At 41.9% G+C, this 14,337-nt stretch overlaps 1 protein-coding gene and 1 non-coding gene across 5 annotated transcripts in view; one reads left to right on the forward strand and one right to left on the reverse strand.

Moving 5' to 3' along the window:
• Positions 1-271: 271 nt before the first annotated feature.
• The window catches only part of ADNP2 (ADNP homeobox 2), a 65,352-nt gene continuing 51,286 nt past the window's right edge, over positions 272-14,337 (reverse strand). For 2 of the 4 annotated variants that reach the window (XM_060122080.1, XM_060122081.1), the window contains exons 3-4: positions 8,744-8,833; positions 272-5,024 (exon numbers count right to left, since the gene is read on the reverse strand). In XM_060122080.1, coding sequence (XP_059978063.1) covers positions 1,749-5,024; positions 8,744-8,833 — 3,366 coding nt within the window. In that variant the 3' untranslated portion in view covers positions 272-1,748. Of the gene's footprint in view, positions 5,025-8,017; positions 8,228-8,743; positions 8,834-14,337 lie in introns of those variants that run through there. The other 2 variants (XM_060122082.1, XM_060122083.1) reach the window with 2 other exon arrangements.
• Positions 13,944-14,015, forward strand: TRNAE-UUC (transfer RNA glutamic acid (anticodon UUC)). Its single transcript has one exon. It is a non-coding gene; the product is annotated as a tRNA-Glu (tRNA).

Genomic DNA, 14,337 nt, shown 5'->3' on the forward strand with positions numbered 1-14,337 from the left:
GGGAGGGTCAAACCATGCACACGGCAAGCTGCGCCGTTCAGCAGAGCACAACCTGGAGAATGGCCGACTCCCAGCCGCTGCCAGACACGGCAAGGATCTCTAGCCACATCTATTTTGTGACCCTGTAATTAGCCCTTTTGGGTTGTGCTTATTTTCACAATGACAAGTAATGTTTTTTAAAAAATAAATATGGTATCTACTTCTACGTTTAGATTGTTCCTGAGTCACCGTGATGTTTTAACAGTTAAAAGAATTAAACAGTTCTACTTGCAGTGGTGTAACAAGTTTTAATTCAAAATAGACACTCTGAAAACAATAGGTAAAAAAAAAATAAACTTGAACAAGCTCTTTGAATTTACAACAGAGCACACCAACAATCACACACCAGTTTCACGACTGCCTCAAAAACGCACATTACAGCAATGACATGCAGCTATATTTCAAAAATCCATACGGTAACATTATCTTATTTCCCAGAGACTGTCTTATCTTCTGAGTATGTTGCACAGGTGCCTCTGCTGTGTATCACCAGCACTACGACTTAAGGTCTAAACTGGATGGTCTCCATTACTGCTTCTGGTGCTTTAAGTTATTTTATATTGTGTGAAAAAACCGAGGCTTAGCTGTCCAAAGGAGAGTAATACACTTGAGCTCCTTAGCAATGCCCCATCCCATTAACCTGGACAACTAGGCCATGGGAAAGCCCATTTCCCCCAAATGAATACATTTACCTCTAGGAAACTGTCAGAGATTTAATACACCAACCGGGAGACTAGCTCCGGTCTACTCATTTCACCTTGTCCCCTGAAAACCTGTGTTTATATTTCAGTTAGTAGCCACACCCAGGGGTCAACATTTCATTCCTGAGTAACACGGTCCTTCCCTTTCACTGGTTTATGAACAGTTAGGTTAGGAGGAGAGCTTGTGTGTGTGTTTTCAGTGTTTGTTCTAAAGGCACTAAAGATTTATTGTCATATCTTTGAATGGAGAAAAGACTTATCAGCGTATCAAAAAGAGGGGAAAAGTCTACACTGAGAAGTATTTTTGTACCTACAGAATTACTTTATTTGTAAAATAACTCTTGACTTATGAGCTTTAATACCAGACTTCAGGTTCAGTATATTTTTAACAAATGAAAACATTTGGTTTTCTGAGTTACAATCAAAAACAGCTGTTAGGACAAACCTGAAAAAACGTAAATCGAAAGTATAATCTAATAAGCAAATACCTTACAAGAAGAAATCAGCATAAGTTAATGCAGTGCATCCTTAAGGAACCAGACATGTCACAGGGGCTTCTACTCACTTCTCTAAACATTTACTGTATCATCTGCTGCTACTTGTGAAGCTGAGGGAGAGCAGTTTTAATTCGCAGTTAATCAAGTATTCTGAAACAAGCTGAAATTTCCTTAAATGAAAAACAAACATATATAGATTTCAGTTTTTATCATACGATACTGACACTACTGGGAAAACAAGGCATGCATGAAATATCAAAAGATTTAATTTACATGACAGAGGAAAAAATGAAAAACAACTGTTACAAAATCAAGCTGCAGGAAACAATAAATTTGAAAGAACTATTCTTTATATAAAAGTCTTTCTGAGCACCTGAAATAAATCTAAAGAGCAGCATAAAGACCACTGAAATTGATTAGTTCAACATACAGTGAAGAAAATAACATTTTTAAAAATCTCAATTGAAAAAGACTACTAAGTATCTAGTACTTTAGATTTCCTAATTTTTTTTTACAAGTTTTGTGGTTCATAGTCAAAGTTCAATCTGTGTTTAACATTTTTAAGTTCAGACATATCAAAGCCTAAAAGTACAGAAGGCTTGTGATTTTTTATTGCTTTCATGCAAATATACCTTCTTTTTCCAAAAAATGAAGCCACGTCAATTTTCCACACCCATAAGAGTGAGGATAACAGTTCTATTTCCTTTTTACTGGGATATGGTCTCTTGTGGAAATAATCTCTAAGAAACTGCTTTTTTTCTTCGTAAGAACGGTCTTCATATCTTTTAGGATTTAACGCTAAAACCTGGAGAGCGTCGTCGTGAACAAGGGGCGCCTCCGTCCTGCTTTCGCTCCTCTGTCTTTTAGAAGGCACGGCGCTCGTCGCCTTCTCCGGGGATGGCTCTCTGTCAGCACTCGTGGGGACAGGCCGCTCCTCGCCCTCCCTCTGCTCCTCAGCCCCAAACTGGCCGTCAGGCATCTTTCTCTTTACAGAAAAACTGGAGTCGTGTATCACCTCACCATTGACTAAAAGCAGTTCACTGTTCTCAATAAAATTAGGCTGGACCTGCAGGCCTGAGCTGCTGTCCTTTGGAGCACTCCGACAGCGCAGCAGGTGTATGGCAATGGCTGCCAGAGTCATGTTGCCCGTGTAAACCCCACAGCAGTGGATGCACTTGAAAGCCGGGGATTTCAAAATCGTGTGCACCGTTGGCATGATGTGGTGCCGCTCCTTCAGATGCAGCTCGTACGCCTCAGCCGTCACGAAGGTGCCGAAGCAAAAAGGGCAGGTCAGCGCCTGGTTGCCAGGCCTCCCGGGCGCACCCTCGGTCTGCGGCCTCACTTTGATGTACACGGGCACCAGTGACTTGGAATGTATCCCAGCCAGCACGGCCAAGTAGACCTCCCGCTCACCCAGCTCCTCCCTGGGCAAGATGGTGATGAAGTCGAGGTGGGGAAACAGCAGGCTGCCATTGGCATCGACATCCAGCTGAAATCCTTTGTCGCTATAGTCCACGGGCAGTCTCCTCTTCCCTAGGTGCATAGCCCTACTATGCTCTGAGAGGCCTTTAATATCATGGAAAGTGCACGGGCAGAACAAGCACCCCAGGCCGTGCACCAGCAAGTGGCGGATAAGCTCCTCCTCTGAGACTAAGCACTTACAGGACAAACACCGAACTGTTTTCTCTCTCATCCACTTTAGAAACGGTGCACATGCCGCCAGCTTTTCCGGCTCCAGTGTTTCAGCGGATTTGGATTCGCTGTGCTTATGTGCCACTTCCATGTGGACCTGGTAGACATTGGAAGGGAAGAGCTCGTTGCAAACTGGACAGGTTTTCCACTGCTTTGCCTGTTTGAGCACCTGATTTGCCTCTGCCACAGACGAAGAAGGCTGAACGAACATATTCTGAGTGGCATTTACCACCACTGGTGGGGAGGGCAGGCTGGCCATGGAGCTGGCCATCTGTGCAGCCGTGCCCGACTGCAGGAGCTGGATGGGCATCTGGGGGGGGGCAACAGTGGCGACACTTCCAGGGGGCACAGGCAAAGTGACAGATACTGGGGCAAGTGTGTATGTGGGAATCCCATTCACTTGTTTCCCTGTGGGTATCAGCTGTCTGAGAATAGAGCCTGATGTTAGGAAAGCGGTGTTTGGCGAAGCCCCGGGTCTGATGGGCTGATGAGCAGGCAGGATGTTGGTACTCACAGACTGATTAAGCTGCAGGACCCCCGGCCTCACTGGCTGGCCCACAGGAAGGACCCCTGACACGACAGGCTGACTGAGCTGAAGAACACCAGAGTTAATACCCTGGTTCACAGGGAGAACACCTGACGAGACCGTCTGGTTGGGAGGAAGGAGCCCAGGTGGGACTACCTGGCCTGCAGGGAGAACCCTCAGTGGGACCGTCTGGCCAGGAGGGAGGACCCGCGGCGGGACTGTCAGCCCAGTGGGGAGCACCCCCGATGGTGCTGTCTGGCCAATGGGGAGAACCCCTGACTGAACCACCTGGCCAGCAGGGAGAACCCCAGAAGTTGCTGTCTGTCCTGAAGGGATAACCCCAGCAGGGGTCATCTGTCCCGCAGGAAGGACCCCTGACGGGACTGTCCGACTCACAGAAATCACCCCTGGCGAGACCGCCTGAAGAACTCCAGGGGTGACAGAGGGATTGACAGGAAGGACACCGGACGCAACAGGTCTATTTACCGAGAGAACTCCAGGCCCAACTGGTCTGCTTATGGGCCCAACAGGCTGGCTGAGCGGCAAAACCCCCGGGCGGATGGTCTGCTTTATGGGGAGGACGCCGGTTCCGACCGACTTATTTACAGGTCCCACTGGCTGACTCAAGGGCAACGCAGGAGGGTTTGCTGCCTGATTAAGTGGAACTCCATGAGAGAGAAAGACAGGCTGAGGTGTTGAGGGCGGCAGAGTGAGGTTGCTCTGGCCCACTGGCAGAGGACTGGAGACCAGAGTCACATGAGACTGGGCAACGGCAGGCGGGGAGTGGGTGAGGCTTCCAGAAGCGCCCGAGGCCCCAGTCACCGGGGGGGGCGCACCCTGAACTGGCTGTACCACAGTTTGGCTCTGACTGTTCTGTGGCAAGGCCAGGTGGAAGCAAGGAGATGTGGCTGGGATGCCCGGAGCACTGCTGTTGGGTGGTACAGCCACACGTGCAGCTGGTTTTGGAGCAATATGCATTTGCTTCAAAAGTCCAGTCTTCTTAATATGTTCTGAGATCACAGACCTAAGCTTATTCTCCAAATCCCTGTGTATATCCGACGTCAAGATGTGGTACATTAAAGCATCCTGGCTGCTGGCGTTGGCGCTGCACTTTTTACAGTAATACCTGTCGGATGGGGGCATCTTCTCTGTAGAACGGGGGTCGTCAGCTCTTGGTTGCTCACCCATCTCCTCAGTTCTCAGGCCAAAGTAGGAATTAATTAAGTAGTGAAAATGGGCTACCAGCACATGCTTCTTCATGCTGTAGTACAGAGTGTTTGAAAAGTTACATTTTAAACATGTAAAACTTATCACATCACTCCTAGATGATTTAGTTTCACCTAAAATATTCACAGTGTAGTTCTGGACTTTCCGAGCAGGTGCATGAAACATTCTGAAGTGCCTTCCCACAACTCTGGGTTGAGAGGAAAACACACAGTTTGGACAAGGGATCACCAGCTCTTGGTCAATTTCATCTTCATGGTAACGATGTAAATGATTTTTGAATGAAGTAAGCACTTTTGTGGAGTATTTACAGAGGCTACAACAGTATGGTTTTGTTCGATATCTCTGTTAAAAGAAAAGAAAGTCAAGCATAGTTTAATAAAACTATCAGATGCTACACCTTCTACAGTTGACAAGTATATGATTCTTTTTCTTCTAACTGGCTAGATCTAGTGCTGTGTTGTAAGGGAAAAGTACCCACAGATAACGTGTAAATAACACTAGAGACCCTAATTCAAATTTTCACATGTCACAAAACAGTATTCTTTTCAATTTCTTTCCTTCTCAAACATTTAAAAATGTAACAACTATTCTCAGCATGTAGGCCATACAAACACAGTTTGGCCCCAAAATCACAGTTAGCTGAACCCTGTTTCCAAGCCAGCCATTAAACCACAAATCTCATTACTTAGTCCTATACTTTGAATTGATGCAGTCCTAACTGCATTAATTAAAATAAACTCAATTTTCTGCACGAAAAAGTTATTGTCTCCCCTTCTCATCCCACTTCTCTTAGTTCCAATGCTGTTTTTACTCCAAATTCTAAAACTTCTGGAATTTATCTAATATAACCAAACTTGCAAATTGTTAACCCCATCATCACTGTCTTCCATTTCCCAGATTCCTGGAGAAGGCAGGAGACACACAGACAGCGCATGGCACAAGCAAGTAGCCAATAAACCATGCGACAAGCACTGAAGAAAGAGGGACTGTGCCTAACTTACTGTGAATAATCCTGAGGTAAGTTCAGGCCACAGACTGTAACTCTGACAGTACGGTATTTCTTTGTAAGGCAAATACGGGAAATTCAACAAGCTTGGGGCACAAGAACAGACATTTGTACAGCAGCTGGCCAACTGAGGAGCACAGTCTGTTCTAGCATCCAGGAAACCTTGCTGGTCTGACAACCTGGAGCAGTATGACAGCCTCCGGACCCCAGAGCTGGTGCCCCAGGAAACACGGGCCCTAGTTTCACAAAGGAGGGAGGTTAAGGTGCGGACAGGTTAAACACTGGGGCAGAGGCCTTCCCGTTCTGCAACCCTTTTTCCAGCTACTGCAGTGGCCACAGGCCACCCCGCTCCTTCCCAGATCTGTGCTCTCGTGACCGCTCTCTCTCATACACACATACGCATACTCCCCTCCAGTGGGTTTTGTCACCTTCTCTCCTAGTCATGCAGTTTTCCTCTTGCGTCACTGGTCAGAGAAATCACCCAAACTCATTCAACAACATGTTACTACTGCCTTCCCAGCATCAGAAAGCCCGGGTTCTGGCACTTCAAGGAGGGTCTATAATAAACCTAGGGCAACAGCCAACCACAGATCACAAAGTAAAAAACATTTTTCACTAACTCTGACACACTCTTCCCCCCATATTTTAATATCTCTGAAATCTGAAAACACCTTACAACTGACAGTTCAATGCTGCAACGCAGCTTAAGTGTGAAGTATTACTTTAGTTTCATTAGTGGTTCATTTTAAAATGGTGCATCTTATACTCCACAAAATGCTGTACTGAAAAACCAGATACTTAATGAAAATTACACCGAATTAAAGAGTCAATAGCACTTACTAACAACTTGTTACTATCTGTTAGTATTGAACAGATCTTTGGGTTAAGAAAAGATTTCTTAAATATGACACCATAAGTATGATCCATAATAGAAAACAATGATAAACAGGACTTCATCAAAGTAAGAAATCTGCTCTTTGAAAGACACTGTTTAAAAGATAAAAAGACAAACCACAGGCTAGGAGACAATATTTGCAAACCACATATCTAATAAAGGACTTGTGTCCAGAATCATTTTTGTGGACATGTTAAAGTCTCAGTAAGAAAACATATAACCCAATTTTTAGAAAACTGGCAAAACATTTTAAGCATCAAATACTTTAAAGTAAAGAGGGTATCCAGATGCCAAACACACAAAAAGATGCTCAACATCATTAGTCACTAGGGAAATGCAAACTAACACCAGAGCAGATACCACTACAAACCTATTAAAATGGAAAATAAATAGTAAGTCCATAAGCACAAAATCCCTGACAAAATGTTCAGAGAAAAACTTGTACGTGAAAGTTCTAGGACAGTGACCAATCAGAAACAATTTGAGCGTGAGACCTTGGTTCACTGTAACAGAGTTAGAAAAAATAACCAAGGAGAGAAGCAGAAAAGAAGGGGAGTCAGGTGTTCTGGGTGCTGGTGGAAATCCTGTCCCTGTGATAGTCCCTGTCTCTCTGTCAGCCTAAGGCCTCGTCCTCAGGTCCCACAACAGCTGGGCTCCATCACCTGATATAACCTGAGCGTCTCAGTCCCAAACCCAAAAGTCCAACACATCTCACTTCTGTGCAGCATGAGCTACATAATCCAGCAGGGTCACACTTTTCTGCTATGGTGCCCGAAACTGTCTCTGTTCACATATCCTATTACCCAGAGACAAATTAAAGCAAGAAGCTACCTACGGCACAGAGAGGGGTAAGGTACTAAAACGAGCAGACAACACAGCCTCCACCATGCCAGGCAACAGTGGTTTATTGGGTTTTTTTCTCAATATGGTATCTACTTAACAAATTCAATCTCCACTCTTTCATATTGTTATTTAACTTTTTATGCTAGGCCCTATTCACCCGAACAAAAACATAAACTCCCTGAGGAAAAGAACCCTAACTTTCACCTCTTTGTATCAAGCACTCAAAGTTTTACCTAGTTTGTAACAGGAATTCAAAATATGTTTATTGATGAAAAGCATAAATTATAAATTATATTGCATGTTATGTTACAGAATCTTTTAAGAATTCGGATGAGAAAAATCAGGGAGGCCCAAGAAAATATTCACAAAGCCAAGGTCTTCAAAACAAGGCATATTTGAATAGCTATGAGCTGTTCTGAGCAGAATAACCAAATCAAAGCAGTTTCAAGGAACCCTGTATCTGTGGGTAGAGAGGGGAGTTTCGGGTTAAGGAGGATAAGAGACACAAAACAGGGCAGAAAGCAGGACTCAGGAGGACAAGGTGACAACGGAAATTTTTTTAAGTAAAATTCTGACGGAGAAATGACTCACTGGCTACAGGAATTTGTTGTTAAAGCCAGAACTCCCAAGGTCAACACGGTCTGGCCAAATGGGGTGGGGGAGCGGTGAGGGGAGGCAGTGACATCATATCTGGGACGCACGATCTGGCCAAATGGGGGTGGGGAGCGGTGAGGGGAGGCAGTGACGTCATATCTGGGACGTGCTGGTTTGACGCTGATGAAGGTGCTATAGGTCCAGTGGCTGGGGGGCAGGAAGGGTGTTCCAGAAGAAAACACTTTAAGAAGGAGAATTCAGCGGTATGTCACATATTTTAGCTCGAATCTGCCTAAGTGTGAGGCTTCAAATTATTATAAACTGTGTTCCTCGATTCAAACTCCATATTCTTATTTTAATTTTTGAAACCAGGATGTACCTTCATTACATATAAAGTCATGACATTTCTTTTTACTGAGAATAGTTATATAAATCAGAAGCCCTTCTTACATCAGAGACATATAATAATCAAGGACAAATAATAGTTTCACTACATCACTTTACCAACTTGATAGGCGGAAAACTCTCAAAGCATCAATAATCCTATATCACAAAACGCTTAACTTTGTTTTTCTTTCTACTTCCCTGAATATTTACACTACACCTCCTCCTCCTCCCATTCATTCATCTGCAACCCCAAAACATATGATGTTCCTCAGAACTAAATTGACACTTACCCCCAAGTTCTTAGGAAACATGAAAATCAAAAATGAAAATACATACCACTTTCTTTCCAGAAGGTTCCCAGAGAGAAATATCTCCCCATGATGTGTTATAAAAGTACTTCTCTCCTGGATCAAAGCCTTTAAGGTCCTTTTAAAAAGGGAGAAAAAGAGAGATTATTACATAATTTCAGAAGATAAAGAAATATTTAATTAGAACCTGATGGGATTACTTGGCACCTAAGAAATCTACTTGGGAAGAGTGAAATGAAAATGCAGCCCAGGGCAAGTTGTGACAGAGTTCCCATCAAGTTGGAGACCTGGGGAAAATGTTGAAATAATCCAAGTTAATATTACAGTTTTTGTACCTCAGCAGCGGCCTTTTAATTTATACCAAGTACTTACTGAGTTTACACTTGAATAATAAATGAATATGTCTTCCGAGTTTTTACAGTGTCTTAAATTCAATGCACATTTTTTTCTTCCTTTCCCATCCTTTCTTGATTGTAGTTCATTAAACCATCCTATTACAGAGCTGATTTCCTTCCTGGCCGTACTTGTTAGGGTGCTGGATTTTTTTCCATGTATTTAGTCTTCCGTAAATTCAAAAATATATATAAATATATATATATATTTTTTAAAGTTACAGTTTTATAAGAAATAAACAGATGAGATTTCCACAAGTAAGTTTTGAAAGACAGAAACTGCATGAGCAGACACTGTCTTCCATCAGCGCGAGCACCACGGAGAAGAGTGTCAGGGTGGGGAGTGACGTAGGGGCTCAAGTGTGTGGCTAACAACACCACAGGGACGGCAAGACGGAAAGGGACGTGACTCTGAGACACTAAAGCCAGATGCAGCAGGGTTCAGACTGAATTCCGCTTCAAAGAGACAGAGTGTGAAAAATATCTGGGGGCAACTGGAGAAATCTGAATATGGACTGGGTATTAGATAGGATGAACATTTAATGACACAGAAAGATGAAGGTAACTGAAAAAGCATGCAATAAAAAAGAGTGACCGCTATGAGCTCACTGTGGTAAATACTACACGCATTTATATGTTTACACACAAAGAGAAAGCTAAATCTCTGAACGGTAGGTACGTGGCATTTAATATTTCTATTTTCTAAAGAAATGATAACCTGTACTTTCTAACTTTCACAGTATATATTACTGGGTTTTTTTAATAATTAAAGACTATTTTAATATAAAATAAAGAATTAGTTAAGCCAGAGAATGACAATTAATATCACATCTGCCTTGGACTATACCTAGGCTAATACATTGCTACCAGGTCAATTCAGAACTAGAGAAAAGTGCAAATTATTACAAGGATTTAAATTGGATATGGGGCTTCCCTGGTGGCGCAGTGGTTGAGAGTCCGCCTGCCAATGCAGGGGACACGGGTTCGTGCCCCAGTCCGGGAAGATCCCACATGCCGTGGAGCGGCTGGGCCCGTGAGCCATGGCCGCTGAGCCTGCGCATCCGGAGCCTGTGCTCCTCAACGGGAAAGGCCACAACGGTGAGAAGCCCGCGTACCGCAAAAAAAAATAAAATAAAAAAAAACTGGATAGAACACTGCTTTTATTGTGAGGTTTGTAACATATATAGAGGTAAAATATATGACAACAATAGCACAAAGGCTGGAAGGGGAAATGAAAGCATGCTGCTGTATACTATATGTGAAGCAGTATTATATGAGGAAGGTACCCACAAAGTATAGCTAATAAGCCAGAAATGGAGATAATATGTCATCATAAAAATATTCATCCAAACGAAAGCAGAAAAAGAATAAAAAGAACAAAGAACAGATAAGATAGGTAAAAACAAACAGTGAGATGGGAGATTTAAACCCAATCATGTCAACAATCACATTAAATAACAGGGGCTGGTAAACTGTTTCTGTAAAGAGTCAGATGATAAATATTTAAGGCTTTGACAGCCATGCAGTCTCTGTTTGATACAACTACTCAATCCCACCATTGTGCACAAAAGCAGCCATAGACAATATGTAAACACTAATAAGCATGGCTGTATTCCAAGAAAGTTTATTTACAAAATGGGCAGCAAGCCAGATTTGGCCCATGGGCCATAGTTTGCCTACCTCTGGTCTAAACACTCAAATAAGAGGTAGAGAATGTCATACTGGGTTAAAAAACACGATCCAATTATATGCTGTCTACGAAAGTCTCACTTCAAATACAAAAACAGCAAATTTATCAATGCCTGCAACTTTCTTTGAAATGCATCAAAAAATAAGATAAAATGATGAGTGTAGATACATATTCATGTTAATTTTGTAGACTTTACGTGGTAGGTACATGGGTTTTCAGAGTACAAGCCTTTCAGTATCTCTGTAGGCTTAAATTTTTCATAAGAAAATACTGGAAAAGGAAGAGGGAAGCAGTAATGTTCTATGACAGGCGATGAGAAGGGTTTAAAGGAAAGAGTGCTTTCCATTGTCAGATGCAGGAAAAAAAGAGCTAGTAAGAAAAAAACCACAATCATTAGGAAATAAATGGATTAAGAATATTTCAATATATTTTTGTACATAAGATGTAGAAACATAGGTTAACACATTTTTAAAAATCTGTTTGTACATATATACGTCTCAGAAGATTGACATGGGGTGGGTTCAGTGCACTCTTTTTGTTTAAGCTTCCCTAATTTAGATGCAGCAACCCCAAATTTGTAAACATTGGTTGAAATGTTCTCATCTAATCTGTAACTTGATGCAAAGAAGTGCACTAGTTGCCTCAGAAATGGCAGCTCTGAGCAGAACAGCACAGAAAGGAACGTGGTGCAGTGCAGTGAGAAGCAAGAGCTAGAGTAGTCAAGCTTTTGCACCAAAGGCAAGACTGGGAGGAAAAAAAGGCTTACAAGGTAATAACCCACAAGGTGACAAAAAGGCGAAAATGATCATGGATCCAAACTTCTACTAGACAGTCAACATTAATTCCTTCTATCTCTAACTCCCTCAATAAATCTGATAGATACTTTGACACTCTAACCTAGGGACCTTCTTTTTTTAATCCCCTTTTTCCCTACCACTTCTTCAAAGCTTTCTGGCCTCCATGTGACAGTATTTATATCTCTGATAGCTGTTAATTGAGAAAACAGAGGATGACAAAAGCTGATAGGAAGAGTAATACTTTTAAATAAATTTGGATAATATTAATCACCTCAGTATCTATGAACATTTGATATATAACAGTAATTTAATGGGAGAGATTACTTTCAATTCTCAGACAATGCTTCATTTGAATTTGCAGCCACCAGAGAAATTGTAGTACTCCCTAATAACTTCATGATTCCTCAAGGGTCCACATCATACATTAGAAATCTCTCCTCTAAGCAACACACACATCATACACAGAAAGAACATCCAATGTCTCTTCCACTTTCCCACTGATTACATGTGTTTTTTTGTTTTTTTTAATCAAGCAACCCAGTACTAGTTTCCTCTACACTTTAATGAGATTCAAGGGATGGGCCTGCCTAACGAGGCTGACCAAGCAATGAAAAGGATGGTCAGGACCGATCCCTGATGTGGGTCCAGCACACTCAAGACATGCCACATACTCTCCTAGTGCGAGTTCTGAAAAAAAACTTCTTTTAGGGTTTTACATGGGGAAACCTGAGTAAAATAATGAAGGTAATCGAAAACACACTAAGGGCAAGTGCAGAAGAAACTAACACACCATTGTAAAGCAATTATACTCCAATAGAGATGTTAAAAAAAAAAAAAAGAACAGAGTTGGAGAGCTCACACTTCCCAATTTCAAAACTTATCACAAAACTAGGGTAATCAAAAGTGTAATACTAACATAAGGATAGACATAAAGATTAATGGACTACAATTGAGAGTTCAGAAATAAATCCATGCACCTATGGCCAAATCATTTTCTACAAGGCCACCAAGTCCATTCAATGTGGGAAAAATTAGTCAAATAAATGGCACTGGGACAACTGGATTTCCACATGCAAAAGAATAAAGTTAGACCCCTATATCACACCATATACAAAATTAATTCAAAACGGATCAAAACCTAAACAAAAAGAACTACAACCATAAAACTCTTAGAAAAAAACAAAGGAGAAAATCTTCTTGGCTTGAATTTGGCAATGGATTCTTAGATACTACATAGAAAGCATTGCAAACACAAAAATAAATTGGACCGGGCTTCCCTGGTGGCGCAGTGGCTGAGAGTCCGCCTGCCGATGCAGGGGACACAGGTTCGTGCCCCGGTCAGGGAAGATCCCACATGCCACGGAGCGGCTGGGCCCATGAGCCATGGTCGCCTGAGCCTGCACGTCCGGGGCCTGTGCTCCGCAACGGGAGAGGCCACAACAGTGAGAGGCCCAGGTACCGCAAAATAAATAAATAAATAAATAAATAAACAAATAAATTGGGCCTCATCAAAATTTAAAACTTTTGTGCATCAAGATATTATCAAGAAAGTAAAAATGGGAGGAAATATCTACAAAACATATCTAATAACGGTTTAATATCCAGAATACATAAAAAACTACAACTCAACAACAAAAAGACAAACAATCCAATTTAAAAATGGGCAAAAAAGTACAATAGGCACCTGAAAAGATGCTCAACATCATTAGTGGCCACAATGGCGAGGGAGGGAGAGACTGAAAGAGAGAACAAATGTTAGCAAGGCTGTGGGTAAACTGGACCCCTCATGCATGGCTGGTGGCAACTGAAAAAGGTGCAGCCACTGTGGAAACAGTTAGGTGGTTCCTCAAAAAGCTAAACAATTATTACATGACCCAGCATTTCTCTGAGGTATATACCCTAAAACTGAAACAGGGACTCAAACAGATACCTGTGAGGCAAAGTTCACCACAGCATTATTCACAACTGCCAAAAGATGGAATCAACCTGTGTGTATCAACAGATGAACTGATAAAATGTGGTATATGTCTACATAATGGAATATTACTTAGCCATAAAAAGGAGTTAAGATTTTGACACATGCCACATTGAAAACATTAAGCTAGTGAAATAAACCAGTCACAAAAGGACCAATACTGCATGATTCCACTCACATGAAATATTTTTAATAGGCAAATCGATAGAGACATAAAGTAGATTAGAGGTTATCAGAGGCTGGGGTGGGACATGGGGAGTTACTACTTCAAGGTTACTGAGTTTGTTTGAGATGATGAAAATCTAGTTGCAAAACAGTGTTAATATCATTAATGCTACTGAACTGTACACTTAAAAATAGCTAAAATGCAGAATTCCTTGGTGGTCCAGTGGTTAAGACTCGGCACTTTCACTGCCGGGGCCCAGGTTCAATCCCTGGTCAGGGAACTAACATCCCACAAGCCGTGCAGCGTGGCCCAAAAAAAAGGCTAAAATGGCAAATTTTATGTTATATATATCTTACCATAATAAAAAAATTCTATAAATACACTTGGAGGATTTAAGAGAAAAAAGAGGTTAAAATATTTCATTACTTATTTTATACTGATTACATACTGAAATAATATTTTCAACATGAGGTTAAATAACTAAATTTTTTTTTAACTAAATTAAAAAAATAAAGAACTGGGAAAGTTTTCAAAACGACCGATGCAGTTGCACAGAGCCCTGTGCTCAGACAGGCCAGTGCTGGGGTGTAATCCCTGTTGTC

Source organism: Lagenorhynchus albirostris, chromosome 14 (assembly GCF_949774975.1).
Source record: "Lagenorhynchus albirostris chromosome 14, mLagAlb1.1, whole genome shotgun sequence".
Taxonomy (NCBI): Eukaryota; Metazoa; Chordata; class Mammalia; order Artiodactyla; family Delphinidae; genus Lagenorhynchus; species Lagenorhynchus albirostris.